Here is a 23453-nt window from a genome sequence, read left to right as displayed (position 1 = left end):
TGGCCTATTTTTGTATGGCTTCGAGCTGAGAATGGTTGGGACACAATACCACAAAGACCCAGCTCACAAAGCTTAAAATGTTGACTATCTGGACTTTGACAGAAAAGTTTTGCCAATTCCTGATATAAAGCGATGTGTATTAAAGCACTGCTGGGTGAAATGTTTAGAATTATAGATTTAGACTTGGAAAGGTTTAGATTATAACAGTGGTTTGTCTTTTTTGGGTGGTAAGTCACAGACCTGAGTTGTAAAACTGAGCTCTGCCCTGAAAATGCACGTATACCAAATTGTGCCCATGCCCATTCTAGCCATGATGGCCCCCAGGTTAAGAATCTAATATTTATTAGTCCTGCATGAGATGCCAGAATTAGGGCCCCCAGCTGTACAATCTTGCTTAACCTAACTACCTCCCTAAAAGCCCTATCTCCAATTTGTCACTTTGGGGATTAGGCTGCAACCTCTGAATCTGCCTGTGTGTGTGCAGCACAGTTCAGTCTGTTAGACAGTCCTGCCTCTTTTTTTTATTTATTTATTTATTATTTATTTGTTTGTTTGTTTGTTTGTTTGACAGAGATCACAAGCAGGCAGAGAGGCAGGCAGAGAGAGAGGAGGAAGCAGGCTCCCTGCCAAGCAGAGAGCCCGATGTGGGACTCGATCCCAGGACCCTGAGATCATGACCTGAGCCGAAGACAGCGGCTTAACCCACTGAGCCACCCAGGCGCCCCAGTCCTGCCTCTTTAATCTCTGTGAGAAAGCATGCTTTCTAAAGGTGGTTTGCTCCTGAATCTCACATACTACGTATATGCTAAGGAATATTTGTTGAATTAATGAATGTTGGTCATCAGATTGATGCACATGAAAACCCACAGAGGAATATAAGATTCTAATTGAAGTGTCACATTGAAATACTGTAGCAGGGCCCCTGGGTGGCTCAGTGGGTTAAAGCCTCTGCCTTTGGCTCAGGTCATGATCCCGGAGTCCTGGGATCGAGCACCACATCGGGCTCTCTGCTCCGCGGGAGAGCCTGCTTCCTCCTTTCTCTCTGCCTGCTTGTGATCTCTGTCAAATAAATAAATAAATAAAATCTAAAAAAAAAAACAAAAAAACAAATACTATAGCAATTCTGAGGAGAAACTAAGAATAATCAAGGAAAGCTTTCTTCCCTTCTTAAATGAGAGAACTTCCTGTGCTTAGAACTATTTGCATGCAAGGACTTGCTGGCATTAGGACATTTGGAGTCTAAGAGTGGAAGCCAAAGCTTGAAACGGTTGATGTAGAGATTCTGAATAATCAGGAGGAGCCAGTGAGAGCTGGAGTCTTAAAGTTATAAACTATTTATTTAAGGACTGGAAAAACAGTTCATAATCTTGGCAGAAAAGGAAATGGTACATTATGTAATTTTACCTGGGCTAGAGAGAAAAAGGATCTAACATTCTCTTTAACAGAGTACACATGAAATCGTTTTGAACGGTGGTGACTATTTCAAAGAATTTAAAGGATGAAATTCAGCGAAACTTATTGCAAACTGCCAGTGAAAAGACTCCACTCACACAAAATGGCCCTGGTAAAAGCAGGTTGGGTGTTTTTGTTTGGGGACAGGGCATGCTCCATGGCAATGCTATCTATTTGGCTGTGCAGGACTTTTTGTCCTGAGCTGTGAATTTAGTTCGAAGCCAAAACCTCTGAAGGGCCGGGGTAACCCCCACTACTCTTTCTCTCCATTTAGAGGAAGATCTGATTAAAAACTTGAAGTTTTGTGTTCAGGTTAAGAATTTTAACCCTTCGCCACTTGAGTTTGCCTTTCAAAGAGTCATTATGAAATGGGACCATTTACATCAAAAACATGGTTCTGATTCTGGTTCCTCCTTTCAGCAAAATGAGGTAGCCTTACATTTCCAGGACTGTGGTAACACATGTAGTATTTGGTGTTTACGTTTAGATTAATAAAGGCTAATGCAATTTTGTAGTTCCAATAAAAGGGTTTTTAACCCAGGAATAGAATATCCTACGTAAGTAACAAACATCCGAAATATAACTAACAATTCACTGAGTTTTGTTTTTTAAGTTATTTTAGGGAGGGGGCAGAGGGAAAGGGACAGGGAATCCAAGCAAACTCTGTGCTGAGCCCAGAGCTGACTTGGGACTTGATCCCAGGACCTGAGCTGAAACCAAAAGTAGATGCTCAACCATCTGTACCACCCAGGGGTCCCAGCAATTTGCTTTTCAAGCTAAATCTTACAAATCATTTAATGCTTCAACAAGAGAATGGACACCAGAATGCTTTGCATTTAAAAACTTACCTGAACTTGTATGAGTCACTTTTATTCTTTATTGACTTTATTTTCCAAGTTTGGGCACCCAAACTTGGCAAACATCATGGAGATCTGTACAGACATGCATATACATATATACACTCACATATATTTAAGTTTAAAGCCTCAGTTCCTCATTAAACCTTGTACTCAGGCTCCTGTTAAAAAGAGGGAAAGGGGTGAGAAGAATCAGGGAAAACATGAATAAATCCCAATTGAGAACTTCCTTATTGTTACGAATTAAAGCAGCCATCTTAAGGCAAAATCCATCACCTTACTAAAACTTCCACTAAGCTACAGTCTCAGATATTTACAAGAAAATAAATAAACAGCCCCATACACCTTCAATGCAGTTTAATGACAAGCTAGCTAAGGCTTTGTGTTTTGTTGTTATTTCAGGTAAAACAGTTAATATTTCAGTGATTAAAATTTCAGGTGTTAAAAACTACAAGCAAGGTCATCATTACACTCTGAAGCGGAATTCTTCTTCAGACACTTGTCTTTAAATTACTATGCAAATCGAGGACAGTAACATTCAAGCTTTATAGTTAAAATACTAATGTTTGGTGACTGAAAAGTAAACATTCTTAGTTTACTCTAGGTCGTTTGATTTTATTTTTCTCTGTAGGAGCTTTCCTCTTCTGTGATAAACCAGGCCCAGGTTCCTTATTATTTGGAAGAAACGAAATTGCTTCTGGGAGACAGTAATTTTCTACTCGAGGAGGGGATTCCTATAAAAGAGGAAAAAAGATTGTTCATTTTTTTCCTTTGACTGTGCTCTTTAACCAGAAAAACTTAAACTTGGTCTTTTAAGGTATGCTACTTAGCACATCACATTTAGGGAACAGAACCGGTGTGACAAAAATCTCACCTTTTATGAGAAAAATAAATTTATAGCTTAGGTGGAATTGGGCCAGCTTAGATCTTGATAATGGTTTCTTTGTAAAGTATAGATGTGACACCTTGTATTGTCAATTTTTAAAAATCTTTTTTATTTAATCATAAAACATGTGAGATAGGTGTTTGTTATTCCTCATTTTACAGATAAGATATAATGTTATTTAAACTTTTTTAATAACTGGCAGGTGGCAAAGCCAAAATTCATACACTGCCTCTAAAATCCTTGCACTTCTCTTCCTCACAACCACATTCCAACCTTAAAGGACCTTTCCCTCCTTATTACAAGTGTGATAAAACTTAATTTTCTAGCAAGATGGCAGACTGAATAACATGAAAATGAGTCACAAAATACTGGGTAAGTGCCTTTTGATTTAACTCTTCCCTGATGACAACTTCTGACCCAAATATATGAAAAGCAACCACCCTAAGACATTTAGGAAGCACACCAAAGGCATTCTGTGGAACTGCAAATTAAAACCACAATGAGAGATTATGACATACTGAAATGGCTAAAATAAAGTGACAAATGATAGGTGAGGGTACAGAAAAACTGGATCACTTGTATGGGTAGGAATGTAAAATATGACCACCCTGGACACACACAACTTAGGAATTTATCCTAGTGCGATCAAATCTTATTTTCACACAAAACGTGCAAAAAATGTTCATAGCAGCTTTATTAATAGCCCCAAAGTAGAAACAACCCAGACATCCTTCAATACGTTAATGGTTAAGCTGTAGTATATATGAACTGTTCAGCAATAAAAAGTAAAAAAATACTGATACAAGTAACACCTCAATGATTCTCAAGAGAATTTTGCTACAAAAAAAAAAAAGATACACTATATTGATTCATTTTAAGATTTAAAGAAACTGACAACAGATTAACAATTAACTGTTACAAGAGACCGCTGGGAGAAGAGAATGAAGGGAAGGAGGTGGGTGTAGTTAAGAAAAGGCAAAATGAAAGATTGCTGTAGTGAGACTGTTCTGTGTCTTGACTGTGGTGGCAGACACATGAAGTCGAAGTGGGGAAATCAGAGGGGAAAGGGGGATTGTATCAGGTCAACATCCTGGTTGTAATATTGTACTCTGTTTTTGCAAGATGGTACCCACTGGGGGAACTGTATTATTTCTTACGATTGCATTTTTTTAAAGCTACAATTACCTCAAAATAAAAGCCACACATCTTTTTTTTTTTTTTTTTTTAAACAAAGCTTCCATGAAGAGTGACTTCTTTTTTTTTTTTTTTTTTTAAGATTTTATTTATTTATTTGACAGACACAGATCACAAGTAGGCAGAGAGGCAGGCAGAGAGAGAGAGGGAAGCAGGCTCCCTGCTGAGCAGAGAGCCCGATGCGGGACTCGATCCCAGGACCCCGAGATCATGACCTGAGCCGAAGGCAGCGGCTTAACCCACTGAGCCACCCAGGCGCCCCAAAAGCCACACATCTTGCTCATGACCCAGATGTTGGAAATAGTAGACAATGATACTAAAGCAGCACTTATCCTTGAAAAAGTAGACAAACAAACTATAGAAAAGAACCAGAGATTCTAGATGTAAAAAAAAATTAAATATCTATTTAAAAAATCTCATGGAACAGGCTTAAGAATAGAATAAAAATAAAAAAACATCAGTTAAGTTGGAGGCAGATAAATAAGAATTAGTCAGAAAACAGAAAAATGACTGCAAACAAAGTAACCATGGCCCGAGGGATCTGTGGGACAGTTTCAAAAGGTATGAGTGATTAAATTAGACAGGAAAGAATGGAGAAGTAATGATCCAAATTTCTCAAATTTGGTGAAAGAGAAGTTTACAGACTGAAGAAACCCTGCACACATGAAGCAGGATTAATATAAAGAAACCACACCTGGAAATATCATAAATGGTGAAAATCAAAAATGAAACAGCCAGAAAAAAAAAAAAAATCAGACAGTGCATTGCATACAGGAGAAGAATTCAAATTACTACTGACTTCTTCTCAGAAGCAATGAAGGGCAGCAGAAAGTGGAATCTTTAGTAGAAGAAAAAACTATCAACCCCAAATCCTATGCCCTACAAAAAAAATAATATATCCTTCAAGCATAAAGGTAAAATAGACACTATCAAATAAAAGAAAACCAGAAAACCAGAAGGGCGCCTGGGTGGCTCAGGTCCTGGTCTCAGAGTCCTGGGCTCGAGTCCTGCATCTGGCTCTCTGCTTGGCAGGGAGCCTGCTTCCTCCTCTCTCTCTCTGCCTGCCTCTCTGCCTACTTGTGGTCTCTGTCAAATAGATAAATAAAATCTTAAAAAAAAAAAACCCAGAATTGGTCCCATAAAATCAAATCAAAAACTAGAAATCAAAGTTTTGGAATGAAGGAAATTGATACCAGATAGGATAAATATGACTATATTATTCCTTTTAATTCCCTTGAAATACATAGGCTTGTTTAAGCAAGTTTTGCTTTAAGGCAGAACACTGTTCTGTGGAACTGTAAAGAGACAGATGGAAAATAGACAACAAACTACAGAAAGTTTGCTGGCCCCCTGCTTTACACTGAAGGACCCGACATTAAATATTTCAGGCTGTCTGGGACAGTCTCTGTTGCAACTACTCAGCCCAGCTGTGGGAGTGCAAAAGCAGAAAAGAGAACACATAAACGAGTGAATAGAGCTGTGTGCCAGTAAAACTTAGGAACACAGGCAGTGGACAGGGTTTGACCTGTGGGCTACAGTTTACTGGCCCCTGGTTTAAAGGTTAGGGGAAGTAAAGGAACCTGTGCGACTACGAGATTTCTACATTCCATGTGAAGTGGCACAATATCATTCTACTAGACCATAAAAAGTTAAGTATATTGTAATCTATAGAGCAAAATACACCCTTGCCCCCCAAAATAGGGCAAGAAAGGAAGAATACAAGAACAAAGACAAACTGAATTGCAAGAAATCCTAAATCCAATCATACCAATAATTACATGATGGACTACAGAATAAAAAAGCAAGACCCAACGATACCCTTTTTAAAAGAAAGCCATTTCAAATATAAAGGAAAATTCCATTTACAATTGCATCAAGAGTAAAATACCTAGGGACAAATTTAATCAAGGAGATAAAACACTTGTATACTGAAAACTAGATGACACGAGAAAAACTGAAGATGACACAAATAAATGGAAAGATATTCCACGCTCATGGACTGGAAGAATTAACACTATTGAAATGTTCACACTACCCAAAGCAATCTACAGGTTCAATGCAATCCCTATCAAAATTCCAATGGCATTTTTCTAGAAGTAGAAAAAACAATCCTAAAATTTGTATGGAATCACAAGGACTCCAAATAGCCAAAGCAATCTTGAGAAAGGAGAACAAAGCTGGAGGCATCATGCGCTCTGATTTTAAATTCTATTTACAAAGCTATGGTAACCAAACAGTATGGTACCAGCACACAGACAGACGCACAGATCAACAGCACAGAAAACCCAGAAATAAACCCAGGCACACACAATTAAAAAGGAGCCAAGAAAATACAATAGGAAAAGCAGTTTCTTCAATAAGCGGTGTTGGAAAAACTAGACAGCTACATGCAAGAGACTGAAACAGGACCACTATCTTAAACCATACACAAAAATAAACTCAAAATGGATTAAGATTTGGATGAAAGGGGCGCCTCGGTGGCTCAGTGGGGTAAGCCTCTGCCTTCGGCTCAGGTCATGATCCAGGGTCCTGGGATTGAGCCCCGCATTGGGCTCTCTGCTCAGCGGGGAGCTTGCTTCCCCCTCTGTCTCTGCCTGCCTCCCTATCTGCTTGTGATCTCTCTCTCTCTGTCAAATAAATAAAATCTTTAAAAAAAAAACACAAAGATTTGGATGAAAGACCTAACACATGAAACCATAAAGCTAAAAGAAAACATATGTCATGAGCTCCTTGACATTGGTCTTGATAAAAATTATTTGGATTTCACACCAAAATGAAAGGCAACGCAAAAATTTACATGTGGGGAGACCTCAAACTAAAGGCTCATGCATAGCAAAGGACACCATCAGCAAAAGGAAAGGCAGCCTAAGAAAGGGAGAAAATATTTGTAAATCATCTATCAGATAGGGGTTAATATCCCGAACAATCTGATTAAAAAATGGGCAGAGGATCTGAATAGACATTTTCCCAAAGACAGACGGTCACAGGTATATGAAAAGGTGCTTATCATCACTAATCATCCAAGAAATGCAAATCAAAATTATAATGAGATATTACCTAACACATGTTAGAATAGCTATTATCAAAAAGTGTTGATGAGGATGTGTACTTTTAGTGGGCATGTAAACTGATGCAGCCATTATTTTTTCCTTCAAAAAATTAATAAACATACCTCAAGAGTACACTTAGTCTGATGAGCACTGAGCAATGTACACAATTACTGAAGCATTATATTGCACATCTGAAACTAACACTGTGATAAATCCAATCTTAAAAAAAAGGAACTATCTGATGATTCAACAGTTCAAACCTCTATGTATCTAAAAGAAATAAAAACACGAATTCAAAAAGATATCTGCTTTCCTATGTTCACTGCAGCATTATTTACAATATCCAAGCTATGAAAACCTGAGTGTGCACTGACAGATGAAGAAAATTCACACACACATACACAAATGGATTAATCAACCATGAAAAACATTTCAGCCAAGGAAACCCTGCCAACTACAGCAATATGGATGGACCTCGATGGCACGATGCTAAGTGAAGTAAGTCAGAAAAAGAAAGACACGTACTAGATGATTTCATTTACACATGGAACCTAAAATAAAAAACAGGGGTGCCTGGGTGCTTCAGTCGGTTAAGCAACTGCCTTTGGCTCAGGTCATGGTCCCAGGGTCCTGGGATCAAGTGCTACACTGGGTTCCCTGTTCAGCAAGGATCCTGCTTCTCCCTCTTGCATTCCCCGTTTGTGCTTTCTCTGTCAAATAAATAAATACAATCTTAAAACAAAGATAAAACACCAACAAAATAAAATGAAAAACAAACCCCAAATAGGACAGATGGAAAGAACTGATGGGGTTGACAGATGCAGGGTGTGAGGCTAGAGGAAATGGTTAAGGGTGAACAAGAGGTACAAACTTCCAGTTAAAAAATAAATAATCCTTGGGGCACCTGGCTGGCTCAGTGGGTTAAAGCCTCTGCCTTCGGCTCAGGTCATGATCCCGGGGTCCTGGGATCGAGCCCCACATTGGGCTCTCTGCTCCACAGGGAGCCTGCTGCCTCCTCTCTCTCTGCCTGCCTCTCTGCCTACTTGTGATCTCTGTCTGTCAAATAAATAAATAAAATCTTTAAAATAAATAAAATAAATAATCCTGAGGATGTAATATTCAACATGGTGAGTACAATAGTTAAGACTATGGTATATCTGAAAGTTGCTAAAAGACTCAATCTTGGGAGTTATCACAAGAAAGAAAATCTGTCATTATGTATGGTGATAATTTTGCATATACAGTCATGAATACATACAATTGTTATGCTGAACATCTGAAATTAATGTCCTATGTCATTATATCTCAATTAAAAAAAAAAAAAAAAGGTGCCCAGATCCCTCCTTCAGGCAGACTGGAAGACTCCTCTGGATAAATTGAAACAATTCAAGTATACCTAAGTATGAACCCAGAAGACAGTCCCCAACAACTAGGCCACCAAGACTATTGCATCCAGATCAAAACTGCCAAGACCCAACTGTGTGCTCAGTACTTCCAATCAGCTTTTTATCCTCTATTCTTAATCTGATAACTTCCTCTAATATGGAAGATAAAGACCTAAACAAAGAGGAAATGCAGCTTAGTGGATAGAGAATATACCAGAATAAGTTAAAAAAAAAAAAAAATCAGTAAATCCTCTGAGATCCAGTAGAAGGTATTACATCTATGAAACAAAAAAGGTGTTATTAAAATACTAAAATGTAAATTCAAAAAACTAAAAAAGGTCTTAATTATTAAAAACATGATAGCAAAATGAAGACCTCATAAAAGGAGAAGACTGAACTGAGGGAACCTCTCAAAAAGTGAAGATTAAAAATAGCTGTGAAATAAAATCCAATATACAAGTAGCAGAAGTACTAGAGAAAACAGAAAGTGGAGGGGAAAAAAAATTATTAAAATCAAGATTTCCCAGAACTGAAAGACACAAGTTACCAAACCAGAAGAGGCCTACCATGTTTGGCATAATAATGAGACCCTCATGATAGTCTATCATTTTGAAATAACAAAACTAGGGACAAAAAGAGCTTCCTAATAGATTACAGTTACATATAAGAGATTATAAATCAAAATGGCTTTAACCACTCAACAGCAATACTAGAAGGAGATAAGAGATCAAAAGTCTAAGGAGAAAATAGGTTCCAACCCAGAATTTGATGCCCATCCAAATAAGAGAAATGTAATCACAGAAAAAAAGAATTTCCACACATACAAAATCTCAGTTTATCTCCCATGAGCTTTCTCAAGAAGTTACTACAAGATGACCTTCAACTAAATAAGAGCAGTTCAGGATGACATGGCATACAGAAACAGGAGATCCAAACGAGAAGAGAAAGAATGGTGAATGGGGATCCTGGGACGACACCGTTTGAAGTAGAGGGTGACCATTCAGGAGCAGTGTGACTGAGGACGTGTTGAACGCTGTCATTACCAAGATCCCTGCAGCCAATGCACCCAGCTTTTTAATTAATGTCCCCCCTTTCACCCCTTTGCATTTATCCTGAGGTCAGAACACTGGGGTGGCTCTATCTCAAGAGTCTTACTTGTGCTTGGCTTATCTCAACCATGAACTTGAACATGAAATCACTACTCTCCCTTCCCTAGTCTGCTGCTTTGCCCCCACAGAAGTGTTCTGTTTTGACCTACATCTGAGAGCTAGGTAGGCAATGATGAGCTCAGACATAGAAATACAGAGCAGCCACTCCCCCATTGCATTCCTCCAGACATCTAGTGCCCGACACACACAATACAACCCTGAGAAAAGCAGAGAATAAAATAACTTGAGCTTTTAAAAAAGTTATTTAGGTGTTTCTAGCAGTTAGTATTGGCTTCTTGATTCCTAATCAGTACATCCCACTGCTTTATGACAAAGATTTTATTGTTTACGTTTTAGCCATTCTTTCTATATATCCTGAAAAACTCCCAAACACAAACAGCAAAAATTATACAGCAGGCTGAGTTTTGGCTTCCCCTTATTTCTATACCATTATGTTTGAAATCCTTTGTAGTAAGCCATTTATTATCATGTGTCATACCTTGCTGATTCTTGATGGCATTTTAGGTGTTTAGGACAAAGATCTTTGTCTATTCAAAGAAAAACTGAAGCTATTTGTGAAAAGCAATACTCCAATATTATCTAGGGCACTTTTAAGACTTTTAGAGGTACCTAGATTTTTATACCTGCCTCATTTAACTCCAAGCTAAATGTTTACGTATGTATTCATTATTATAAAAAATAGAATGAAACTGAAAGGGATTGTAGAGAGCACAACCGAAGCTGAACATTCTATTAATAAACAAGCCAAGGGTTTTGCTGTGCAGTCACATCCCTATGCAGATAAGCCTATCTCTGGCGGTGAGGAGAGCAAAGACAAAATCTTACAAACCTGCATCAAGTAATCAGCAATGTACTCTGTTTTCAAGCAGTACACATTTTGGGCAGCAGCTTCTGCTATATTAACCCCTGAGTCATCTGGTTTCAGTTTACTGAAGTCAGAAAAGAGATGTGTGGCTTCTTTAAATAAAGGTACAGAATGACCAGGCAGTACCTAAAGAAAAAAAAGTAAGAAGCATCACAATCTATGGGTGCCCAGAAGTATTCAGCTGTATAATCTGTACTTAAGGACCACCATCTCACAAAGTACTGAAAATCAAGAACTGATCACAGCAATCTTGGTTGGAAAATAATTTGTGTAAAAAAATTCTTCAAGTTGACTCAATACAAACCTTTGCTCCTCCTGACTGAAGAAGGCGTTTGAATCCTGCTTCTCGGGATTGGTCAACATATAAGATAACCTTCCACCCACTAAATGCCCCCTACAAATGAAAAAATAATCAGTGTTGAAATTATTTGGGAAATAAATGCAAAAAATACATTATTTTATCTGTAAATTTAGTTTTATGTCAACAAATAATCTTATAACCTTTACCATCTGCCACAGCGGTAACTGTCTCTGGTCAGAATACTGTGAAACACATAGCCATGGTGTTCGGCACACAGTAGGCCATCAATAAATACTTGAGGAATGAAGGAAAATGTTTTAATGATTAACATAAAACAAAACAACTTCACTTTTGTCTAGTCTTTTCTTGTACTTTTTCTTATAATTAATCCAGGGTAGAACTTAATGCACAACTTCTCAGATTAGATGACACCCCCATTATATTTCTCTTGAAAATATTTACAAATCAGAACTATAAAATATCTCACTAAGGAATTACAATCAACAAAAGCCAGTGGAATTACTCTAAAAGAAGGGAATTAGGCTAAGAGGAGCTTGGACACAGTAGAGAGCAAAGCATACAACACACAAGATTGTTTAACTTGGGTTTCTAACATTTTTGTGAGCCACGGACCCCTCTGACAGCCCAGTGAAATCTACGGACCTGTTCTGTAAATAATTCTTTTAAAGAAACAGCTTTATTGAAATGTAATTTCTGTCATATGAACAATGTTTTAAAATACTGGTTTTAACATAAAGTGTAAAGGATTACAAAAAAACATTTTATTAAAAATAATCAAAATATTTACAAATTGGTGACATAATAGGTGTGCTTCTGTATTAATGAATTAAATAGAAGACCTAATGGTGGCTGGATAGCTATTATAATTTTAAAGTGGTAAAGACAGATGGTAGTTACACTTGTGGTGAGAACAGTGTAGTTGTCAAATCTGTTACACACCTGAAACTAACGTAACACTGTGTATCAACTATATTTCAATTAAAAAAAAGTGAACATAGGGGCGCCTGGGTGGCTCAGTGGGTTAAAGCCTCTGCCTTCAGCTAGGGTCATGATTCCAGAGTCCTGGGATCGAGTCCCGCATCGGGCTCTCTGCTCAGCAGGGATCCTGTTTCTCTCCTCTCTCTCTGCCTGCCTCTCTGCCTACTTGTGATCTCTGTCAAATAAATAATCTTAAAAAAAAAGTGAACATAAGCAATATCTCAAGATGCTTGGAATTATAATGCAAAGCAAAGATAGATTTCTGTTAGGGTAAAATCATAGGTACTATTAAAAGTTTGTGATTTGTTATAGACTTCTATAATAAAAGGAAATGTTTTCAATTGGAGGTGAGGAAAAATAAGGATGTATTCTCCTGCCCCATCCAAAGTGTATAAACAGTCCTCCTGAGTCTGATCTACAATGCCTTTGGGAGAGTCTGTGGATCCCATGTTAAGAACCCCGAAGGTAGATGCTAAAGTGTCTTTGGAAGAAATATAGTATGGGTCACATTTTACACATATATTTAAATTATTTTTACCATTTCTTTTTACTTTTTTAAAAAAAGATTTATGTATTTGAGAGATAGCATGTGCTAGCACTCACATGCACAGTGTGGGGGGAGAGGGAGAGAGAATCTCCAGCAGACTCCCAGCTGAGCGAGGAGTTCGATGACAGGGCTTGATCTCATCACCCTGAGATCATGACCTCAGCTGAAATCAAGAACTGCATGCCTAACCAACTCAGCCACCTAGGAGCCCCACTTACACATATATTCTTAAAAGAGCCATCAACATTATATATATCTTCTTCTCAATCATGATTAAAAGAATTAGGAATTAACATTAAGCCCAATTCAGAATGCCCAAACTAAGTATATCAACAAGGCATAAAAGACAAGTAGAATATCCTTATTTTGTTAATAAGCATATTCTCTTAAAATTAAAATCTGTAATAATCATGACACTAAATGCCATTCCTATCACCATATATACGTTAATACCTCAACAATGCCCGATTCTTGTCTTTGCTGGAGTTTCTTCCTCCATCTCATTGCTGCAAGTGCTAGTCTTCGTTGTTGAACATTGATTCCAGTCAAAACATCAAGTATGGAACTACTTCCCCATTCATAGTCTTCTTCCTAGACAATTAGTACAAAACACTTGGATCTGGCCCTACAATATGTCCTCAAGGAGCCCATAATCACATAAGAGTTAAAAGCTATACATTCAATTGTCATAAATAGCATTAAATAAGCATCAATTTATGAGCACAGAGGAAGGAAATATACATTAATTTGGCTTCATGGGAGGGTCAAGTATTCTGACATTTAATTAGAAATCAGAAAAATACTGCATACATTTCTAAGAAATACAGATAACTACACCTTAGTAATTGGTAATATATAGATTACTGGGCTTCATCTATTGTAAGAGGAACTTCAAAGAACGATAGTTTTCAGTGGAAGTATGTGTTAATAGCTTGATTACCTGTCCATGGAAATCAGATCCCTGAGGTATCTTGATTGAAAACTTCAAAAACTACATGATAGATGCTACTATGATGGTTAGTTAGGGACCAAAATATTATATACAATTTAATATTTTTTAAAAAAGTGTTAAGAAAAGATTTTATTTACTTGTCAGAGCGGGCAAGAACATGAGCAGGGGGAGGGGCTAAGGGAGAAGCAGGCTCCCTGTTGAACAAGTGGCCAATTCAGAACTTGGGATCATGGGATCGTGACCTGGGCGGAAGGCAGATGAGATGCTTAACTGACTGAGCCACCCAGGTGTCCCCAGATAATTTAATAATCTAATTGGTCACATTTGGTTATTTCAATTACACGAACGGTCAGTGTAGATGCTGGAATCAATTATTAGGGTAATTACTTTTAATGAATAATGATTCTTCATATTAACTTGAATACACACCGGTACGAAGTGTCCAGCAGTCCGGCACGCTTCCAGATAGGAGCGATGAAGCACCCATTTCCCAGCTGCCACTGAGGCTAAATACTTCTCGTTTCGAAGTGGATGTCCCACAACAATGTGTGTACAATTGGGATCAAAGCACTGTTTCTCTATTACTAACCCACCTAAAGTAGAGAAAAACTGAATTCTTAACTTCTTCCTAGGAAAAACATGTCAACTCAGCATAAAATTATTTATAAATAAAATGCACCAAATAACCTGAAAAGCCTTGACTGATGGTTATTTTACTTCACATATATATATTTTTATAAAATATATCTTTTAAAAGATTATTTACTTGACAGAGAGCGAGCAAGCAGCAAGCACAAGCAGGGGGAGCACATTCTAGTATCAAAACCTTTCTACTCAAGACTCAGTTACAGCACAATCTGTCCTCATCCGCCTCTCTTCTCTACCCTCTTCTAGACAATCCTCTGTTGATATTACTCTTGTCCAGAGTTTACCGGCATGGAACAAAATATAGGAAACAGGAAATGAAGCAGCTTCTTCTATTCTGGAAGCTCTAGGTAAAGCTGAACAATTTTGATTTATAACTTTTATAACAGATGTGCTGCAAGTGCAAAATGTCACTGATATTTTATATTGATTACATGTTGAACATACTTCATGTAAAGGTCAAATAAAATATATGCTTTATTAATTTCATTTTTTCCTTTTTAAATTGTGGCTACTACTAAGTTTAAAATTAGTGGCCTTTGCTCTCTTTCTATTGGACAGTACTGCTTAGAGCAAGCACCAGGTTACCTGTCTAGTATGCTGCTTCTAGGATGTCAGATGGAGTCTGATAATACTTGAATAAGAATGTTACCTAAGAAGGAGCTCCTCTCTGGGTTAATTACCATACCTCCAGCCTCACAAAAATGCAGTTGTATTTTAAGTCTGTAATTTCAATGATTTCATCAAGGAACAAAAGCTCAAGGCAGCAAAAGAGACTCTTAAATCATTTTAATGGTTGGTTTCAATTTAAATCTTTAAATCCTATGACCCAGTGACTTTAGATTTAGAAGTATAAAAAGTCAAAGTTCTAATGCTGAGTCAATACATACCACCTAGGACAAGTTACCCTTCTTTTTTTTTTTTTTTTAAGTTACCCATCTTTTATTTGATTCTTTTATTTTAAGTAGACTTCACACCCAACATAGGGCTCAAACTCATGACCCCAAGATATAGAACTGCATGCTCTACCACCTGAGTCAGCCAGGTGCCCCACCCATCTTTTTTTTCTCAATTTGTACATCTTACAAATGATATCAACTACACTGACTTCCAAGGAAGGTTACATTTTTGACTTAAAATACTTGTACCTAGTTTTTCAATCAGGTGACAATAATCAATACGTTCTTGAGGATTCAGAGATGACAACTGAAATATATACTGTTTTTTTAAATCTTCATGTGTTTCCTCTATTGTTATAATCTGAAATGAAAGAGTTTTATTTTAGAAAAAATTAACATTAAAAAGGTTATCAATCAGGTACATGGTTCTTTTAAGTGACATTTTTGGTTTTTGACTTACCAAATACAGAAATAATAGGATACAGAGAAATGCAGTTTTCAACACTTGCGAACTCTTAATAGTGGTACCAGCAAATTTCTAATGCAGCATAATAGCAATATCAAAAAGGTTTTCATCATACTAAGGATAAACTAACCTTCTCTCTAGGGTGTGGAGCCACTGGTGGGTTGGCAAGGGGGAAGGCAATACTGGGCGCTTGAGGTGTAGGGATCAGGTGGTTGTCTGTTACCGGTGTTTCCAGTTCTTCAGAGATTGGGGGTTTTGGAGCTTCAGTCACACACACGTTTCCGGGATCACAGACAGCTGAGGGCAATAAAATGCTGCAGTGTGATGTTATCCAAATACGACTAAGAACAAATTGAGGCAAATATTCTCATCTGTCTTAACCAAGATGAAATTAAACACAAATTCTGGAATGTAAAAAGTACATGCAAAAAGAAATAGCCTATTTCTAGAGCTTATAAATAAATGCAATTAATTAGCTTTTTAAAAAGGCAAATGGTGTTATCTGTGGGCTCCTCCCAACCCCTTATTTATTTTTTAGAATTTTATTTATTTGACAAAGAGAGAGAGATCACAAGTAGGCAGAGAGGCAGGCAGAGAGAGAGAGGGGGGGAAGCCAACTCCCCGCCAAGCAGAGAGCCTGATGCAGGGCTCGATCCCAGGACCCTGAGATCATGACCTGAGCAGAAGGCAGAGGCTTACCCCACTGAGCCACCCAGGTGTCCCTCCCAACCTCTTAACTACCCGGCTTTCATCAGAACAATGTAACCCAAATTTGTAAAATGAAAGCCATGTTACACTTGGAGAAAATCTACCTAGTGCAGAGACATAATCACGTGATATGAGAAAATGGGGGGGAAAAAGATGATGAAAGATGAAAGACAGGAATCAATTTGTCTTCAAGGTAAAGCTCAAGGGGAAAAAAACTGGGAGAATTCAGAAAGGAACACATACAAATCCAAAGAACAAATGTAGGTACCTGCTGGGTGGAATTTAGAAGACTTAGATGAAAATAAGATGACTGGGAAGAAAACAAACATTAATGCTACAAATAAAGGATGAGAATGAGAGGAAGAACAATAGGGAAAACTATGGAAAAAACTGCCCAATCCTCAATTTCCAAATTTAAGAATCAAAATATATTTTTCAATTTTACTAACAAGTTACCTCAATTCATAGCAATTTTTCCCTTACATTTAAACCAAAATCAGAAATATCTAGCAAGTTTTTTTTGTTTGCATGTGTAATTCAGAGAACTGTGATGTGCTTATCTATTTTTAAGACGTCAACATGTACTTAATACAAACAAATGAATAGATTTCTTCTCATTACCCTGTTCAGCAATTTCTGAGTCACGTAAAGGCTCCTGGGAAGGAGAGTCCTCCAATTTTTTAATGTCAACCTGAAGCTCTGAATACTGTGTGGGACAACTAGGCCACTGCAGACTGCTGGCAAGTCTTGCTCTCTCCTCCCTGGCTGTCGGGTCATCCCAAATGATCTGTTCATTCTGGGAGGGCTCTGTGTTGACATCAGGTACTGTTTGACGTGACTGCCTAAGGAATAAAAGCGACAATTTTAATAAGCAGTTAACTACAACAACATCTATAGTCATAAATTCCGTAAGTTAAATGGTAAATTTGAGGCTCACCTTTATATGCCCACCATCTAGCAAAGAGTAAGCTACCTCAAAATATTGAGTAAATGCATTTTGGGACATCTTTTCTTTTTAAAATATTTCTTCCAGAAACTGACAAAATATTTTAGTTACAAAAGGAAACACCCATTTTGACTAAATGTCCATTTATTTAAAACTTCAAAGGGGAAGGTTTACTGTCAAGAAATTGTTTTAAAATTCTAAAATGACTGCTGTATTTAAAAATGGAATTTCTATTTTATACAGACTTAGGGAAAGGAAACATGGTCATGTTCAGAAAACTGGTTACTTTGCTTACAAGATGTTGTATTTTTATCACTTGAAATAATAAAAACTATAATTAGTACTATAAAAGCTGCCTTAAAAGAAGGTCCCTTTGGCTCTTGGTAACCAAACCTCCTAGAGTCTAAGATAGAGCAGCCATATACTGAACGAGAGTGAAGTGTGTTTTATGTCATAATTTTAGCAACTCCACTAGAGTAAATATAATTCCAACTATTTTCTTTCTTTGTATATACATGTAAGTGGAATCTTAGCAAATATAATTTACCAAAGCTGATGGTACCCCCGCAGTTCATTTGCCTAAATACAAGGAAGATAGCCTTTTATTCTGAGTTTATTTATCTACTCTGACTTGGCACAAGATTTAGGGTCTCTGTAATGTCAACACATGATCTGAAGTACAGTAAATAAAAAGCCACTTTCACTCGGCATCCAGACATAGAATTGGCCTCATGAAACACATAGGTAGCATAAGACAGATGCATAGCTCTATCAATCAGTTCAAGATACAAGTCACCTAACATTCATCAATACAATTGGAGATTCTTCTATCAGGAAAAAGATGTAGTTACACTACGGAACTTCAGTCATATTATACTGTGATCTATAATCACCTTCTCTAGAAGATACATTCGTAAAGAGAATACAAAATACATGTAGTTCTAGTAAGAAATTAATTTAGAACTAATATTATTTAACACTAACATGACAGAACAGAGAGAATTACCGATTGAATCCATTTCAAATGAGGCAAACTGGATCTTAAAATCATTTCTCAGGGGAGGTAATAAAAAATATTAATCATATCACAACGTGAAAGCAGTTGCTTGGTATGGAACAAACCCTTGTCTGCTTCCTATCCCAAAGTAAGAATTCTAGAACTGCTTGGAACAAGGGAGGGAAGGAAAAAAGCTAGGGAGGAAGGAAAAGCGAGCCAGTTAAAGGCCACACAACCAATACATAATATATTTAGTTTGCGCTAAACAAAGCCCAGTGTATAACCCTTTTCCTGATCCTGATAATCTAATCTTTGGCTTTACAGATTGCAACCCCTCTCCCCCGCGGAAAGGTGCAAAACTAGGCTTAACTCATGGAATTGAGGCAGCAGGAACCTAAATAATGAACTACCTTTCTTTCCAGTCACAGAGTCACTCCTTTCCACCATCAGTGACAGGTACGTACCTCAGTGCTTCCAGGACTCTACTTCGCCCACTGCGGGCAGAGCGAGTGCTATCAGGGGTTGAAGAAGCACTGTTACATCCACTTCTTGAAAGGGAAGCCCTCTGCCCTTGGGGTTTCACTATTGATGTTGCAGACATTATCTCCTGCAGCTGCTTTTGAAAGTTCTCTCTCATCTCCAAGGTCTGTGTCAGAGCTTGAAAACACATAAACAATTAAGTTTTTCTCTCTTAAGTTTTAAGTTTCTTTTTTATCGCATCTCATACACATTAACTGTTTTGTCTAGATCTGGTTGAACACAAACTTATTAACTTGACGTTTATTGAATACTTACTTCACACTATAGTAATGCACTAAGACTAGAAATACTGCAGAATACAGCAGAATACTGCAGAACACAAAGGCAGTCCTTACCAGGATGACTGCATATAAAAAAAATCAAGAAGCTCTACTAAGACACACTGCTAAGATCTGGTGATTATCCCTTTTGTGGAGCTCCCTGCCTGCTTGTGACCCTCTCCTGTGTTATGTACTGCACTCTGAGGTGCACTACAGGAATTAACATATGTGATTTTTCCCCTGTGGTCCTTGAAAGCAGACCACAGTATATTTACCTTTGGTTTCCTTGTAGATTAAATATAGAACTAGGCATGAAATTAAATATTTTTGGAATGAACTGAGTGGGATTAAATAGGTAAGTCATAAGGAAAGCTCTAGCAGGATAAGATGAGTAAGGAAAATAGAAAATATTAATCCATTAAAAATAGGATATCTATAGATACAAAGTTATTCATTGGAGCACTCTTTGTAATAGCAAGAAATCAGAACTAAACTGGCTGCCCTCAACAGGGACTGGCTAAACGGCCATTCACACCGCTGTGAAAGAAGATTCAAAATGAAGCACTGCTAAGAGAGTCACTTGAAACAGAGTCAAAGAACGCTAAGGAAGTCGGGCCTGCGTAGTCTCCGGTTTCAATTCCCAGAACTCCATGAATTATTAACTTCTGTCAACTGTGACTTGTCAGTTGCAAACTCTAACACCTCCTAGAACATATCCTTCTATTTTGGACTGAAGGAGAGATGTTAATACCTGTTAGCCAAATGATAATCTTGTATTAGTCAGTTTAAACTCTGACACCACCAGGGGCAACTGGGTGGCTCAGTCAGCCAAGTGTCTGCCTTCCGCTGAGGTCATGATCCTAGGATGCTGGAATCGAATCCCACACCGGGCTCCCTGCTCAGTGGGGAGCCTGCTCCTCTCTCTCCCTCTGCCCTCGCCAGGCTTGTGCTCTCTCTCGCTCACTCTCTCTCTCAAATAAATAAAATCTTAAAAGTACATAAACAAATTTTGACAGCACCAATCTTATTGCTTTCAAAACAAGTTATACAGCCATCTGGTTTTTGTCTATATAAGCCTGTACTCCCCACTTGCAATTAGAGGAGTTTCAGTGGACTATATCACCTGGACTGCAATCCTAAAAACTTCAAATAATCAGTTTTGCTTGCTTTATAGCCTCCTCTTCTCGGTCAACACAACGAATACTAGACAGTTGAAAAAGAGAAAAGAAAAGAGGAAAGAAAAAAGAAAAAGACCAAAGAAGCTCATGTACCAAAATCAAACACTCCGCAAGTTAAACTATTAAGCAAAAATGATAAGGATCAAAGGGTAAAACAGCATATATAGTATGTCTACCCTTTATACATTTTTTAAGTGCAGAAGGGGAGAACCTATGTACTTATGATGATGTATGCATAAAACAACTCGAATAACTCAAAAACCTAAGAAACTAAAAACACTGGAAGGGTGGGAGAAACTCTTCATGCATCCTTCCATACCTTTAAGCCATGTCATATATATAATATACCAAAGCTTTCTGGAAGTTACTGAAAAGAACTGAACTGAAGAAGAAATCTTTACAAAACCACCAATCCCACCTACCTTTAACAAAATAGGGCTATTCCACTACCTCCGTAAAATACCTAGTTCCACAGATTTCACAAGTTTGACACTTAGAAATCACTAAAGCTTTGTATATTATTACTAATGATTGGCATGGAACTTTAATTCAATCCTCAAATATATGCCTTATAGCGACACAGAAAACAACTGTTTTTCCATGCAATGGAAGCATTCTGTATGAAAGATAATATATTTAATATATTTGTAAACAAATTTTTTTTTGTAATTTAAAATATTTTACCTCCTTTAGAGTCACTCCTTCCACCGCCATTTGATGTTGCTGATTCTTTGTTACTGGTGGCCACACTGTCTATATCGTTTTCTTCTATAGGTAAATGATCTGGCTATTTAAGGAGAAAAGTTACAATGTCTTAAACCAAGTCACTGCATAAAATTTCAAAGCACCATATGATTAGACATTCAGCTTAAGGAGGGGGTAAATGTGTCATCCATATTATCTACCTCATCATCTTTTGTTGCTGAATCCACTGAGAGTAGTCGACTATTAGAGAGTCTGCCATCTTGCACTGTACTGATATCCAAGCTCATTTTGGGATTGTAAGTATGTGGATAAAGAGATTCCGGAAGGTGTTTATACTCTTGTGCACACTGCAATACAATGGAATGCTTTAAACAGGACTGAAAAACATCTTAGTGAATAAATTACATGAAGCAGAATAAGGACAACCAATACATTACATCCTAAGATGGCAAAAGTTTGCAGAATTTAAGTTTTGAAAAGTAGGTGATACTGAAATATACTATCATACAAATGACAAAATTGCTCTAATTTTAATGTCATGCACACTGAAGGATAAGATCTAATTCATTCCTATGCTTTTGCCAAGGAATCATTCATACTTCTAGAAATATTCAGAAAGCAAAGAAATAGTTCTAAACTGCATTGGCATGCTAAATTAATTCTCCTTAAATTATGGTAACATTATCTTTCACACAATTTTTAGTCAGTGAAAAGAACCAGAGAAATCAGAAAGAGTACCCATTAAGGAGTTGTTAAGTATTTAGGGACTGATCTGAAGTTTTTAATGCCAAAGAAATGAAGTGTGCACTGTTAACTAAGGTTATCAAACTTGTTTACATACATGGAAACTGGTTTGTGTCTTCAAAACAATGTTTGTATACATTCTCATTTAATACAGAGGGAAGGAAAAAAGTCTTGCTTACTTCTAAAAGCCAGTGCTCTGAAACAATGTGTATTCCTCTTTCTTTTACAGATTTATACTCTCGGTTAGTGTCATTTGGTCGGCCTTGATAAATGAAATGAGTCACTGTTTCATCAAAACTCCATCTGAAACAACCAAATTTTAAAAAACAAATAACTAAGAGAAAATCTGAGTTTAAGATGATCATTACTCTCTATGAATAGAATATATTCGCCTTCACAAAACTTTCGCGATCTAGAGTAAACACGGACATTAAATGACAGGCTCCATTTTTTTTTTTTGGTCAAATGTTACATACATATCTCTAAGTATGTAAGTTCAGAGAAAGATCTGGAGGGCAGTCTTTCAAAATATTACTTTTTTCTTTATGCTTTTTTGAATTGTTTAAATTTTTTTTTTTTTTTTTTTACAATGAGTATCACCTTAGAGTAACAATAAAGAGTATTTTCAAATCAATAAAATAGACTAAGCATCCAATCTCTCCTCCAGTTATTGGCAATTACTAGTCATTCTACATCTGCTGTACACACCACAATAAACTATGTTCTTTTTTAAAAAAAATTTATTAATTTGAGAGAGAGAGAGAGAGAAAGTGAAAGACCATGAGAGGAGAGAAGGTCAGAGGGAGAAGCAGACTCCCCATGGAACCGGGAGCCCGATGTGGGACTTAATCCTGGTACTCTGGGATCATGACTGGAGCCAAAGGCAATTGATCAACCAACTGAGCCACCCAGGCACCCATAAACTATGTTCTTTATATAACATCTCAGCCATTCCTCTCAATAATCCCAACACATTAATATTATTATATCCACTTTACAGATAAGGAGACTGAAGGTTAAGTAACATGTTTAAGAATATTCAGTAAGTGGGGCGCCTGGGTGGCTCAGTGGATTAAGCCGCTGCCTTCGACTCAGGTCATGATCTCAGGGTCCTGAGATCGAGCCCCGCGTCGGGCTCTCTGCTCCGCAGGGAGCCTGCTTCCTCCTCTCTCTCTGCCTGCCTCTCTGCGTACTTGTGATCTCTCTCTCTGTCAAATAAATAAAATAAAAATTAAAAAAAAAAAAAAAGAATATTCAGTAAGTGAAAGAGTCAGTTTTGACTTCAAAACCCATACTCTTAAGGATTACATAGTTTCCTGACCTAGGAAAATAATCTAAGAATTGTAAAATACATACTGTACTTCTTAAAATCAAGTAAAAACCAAAGAGAAAGTAAAAATTATATTTCTGAATATAATCGCCAAAATAGAGGTTTCTCGTTATGGACACTTAACACACTTTCCATTTACTAAATAAGAAATATCTCTGAACATTTTAAATAGCCAAGTTAAACAAATTAAGAAGGCATATTTCCTTCTAAATTATAAACATCTCTAGTTCCTACTCTATTGTCTTTGTTTCCTTAAAAATAAGAGGAAAGAACATCTTGCCTGATTTAGTTGTTAGTCTAATAGTTGTTTCCACTTCTGATGTTAGGGAAAACAATACGAACTTAAATAAATTATAAATTTAAAAAATAGAGGAACAT

General features: G+C 37.2%; 1 protein-coding gene across 2 annotated transcripts in view; it reads right to left on the bottom strand.

Annotated features, from left to right (window-relative positions):
* Positions 1 to 2309: 2309 nt before the first annotated feature.
* TOPBP1 (DNA topoisomerase II binding protein 1) overlaps positions 2310 to 23453 on the bottom strand; it is a 60877-nt gene continuing 39733 nt past the window's right edge. For both annotated transcript variants that reach the window (XM_046003432.1, XM_046003431.1), the window contains exons 17-28: positions 21925 to 22048; positions 21202 to 21348; positions 20981 to 21083; positions 18783 to 18975; positions 16997 to 17217; positions 15798 to 15964; positions 15451 to 15562; positions 14087 to 14250; positions 13159 to 13296; positions 11163 to 11252; positions 10823 to 10984; positions 2310 to 3043 (exon numbers count right to left, since the gene is read on the bottom strand). In XM_046003432.1, coding sequence (XP_045859388.1) covers positions 2900 to 3043; positions 10823 to 10984; positions 11163 to 11252; positions 13159 to 13296; positions 14087 to 14250; positions 15451 to 15562; positions 15798 to 15964; positions 16997 to 17217; positions 18783 to 18975; positions 20981 to 21083; positions 21202 to 21348; positions 21925 to 22048 — 1765 coding nt within the window. In that variant the 3' untranslated portion in view covers positions 2310 to 2899. The remainder of the gene's footprint in view (positions 3044 to 10822; positions 10985 to 11162; positions 11253 to 13158; positions 13297 to 14086; positions 14251 to 15450; positions 15563 to 15797; positions 15965 to 16996; positions 17218 to 18782; positions 18976 to 20980; positions 21084 to 21201; positions 21349 to 21924; positions 22049 to 23453) is intronic.

Source organism: Meles meles, chromosome 4 (assembly GCF_922984935.1).
Source record: "Meles meles chromosome 4, mMelMel3.1 paternal haplotype, whole genome shotgun sequence".
NCBI lineage: Eukaryota > Metazoa > Chordata > Mammalia > Carnivora > Mustelidae > Meles > Meles meles.
Note: the sequence above shows the minus strand (reverse complement) of the source record. Positions and strands in the feature narration are given on the sequence as shown.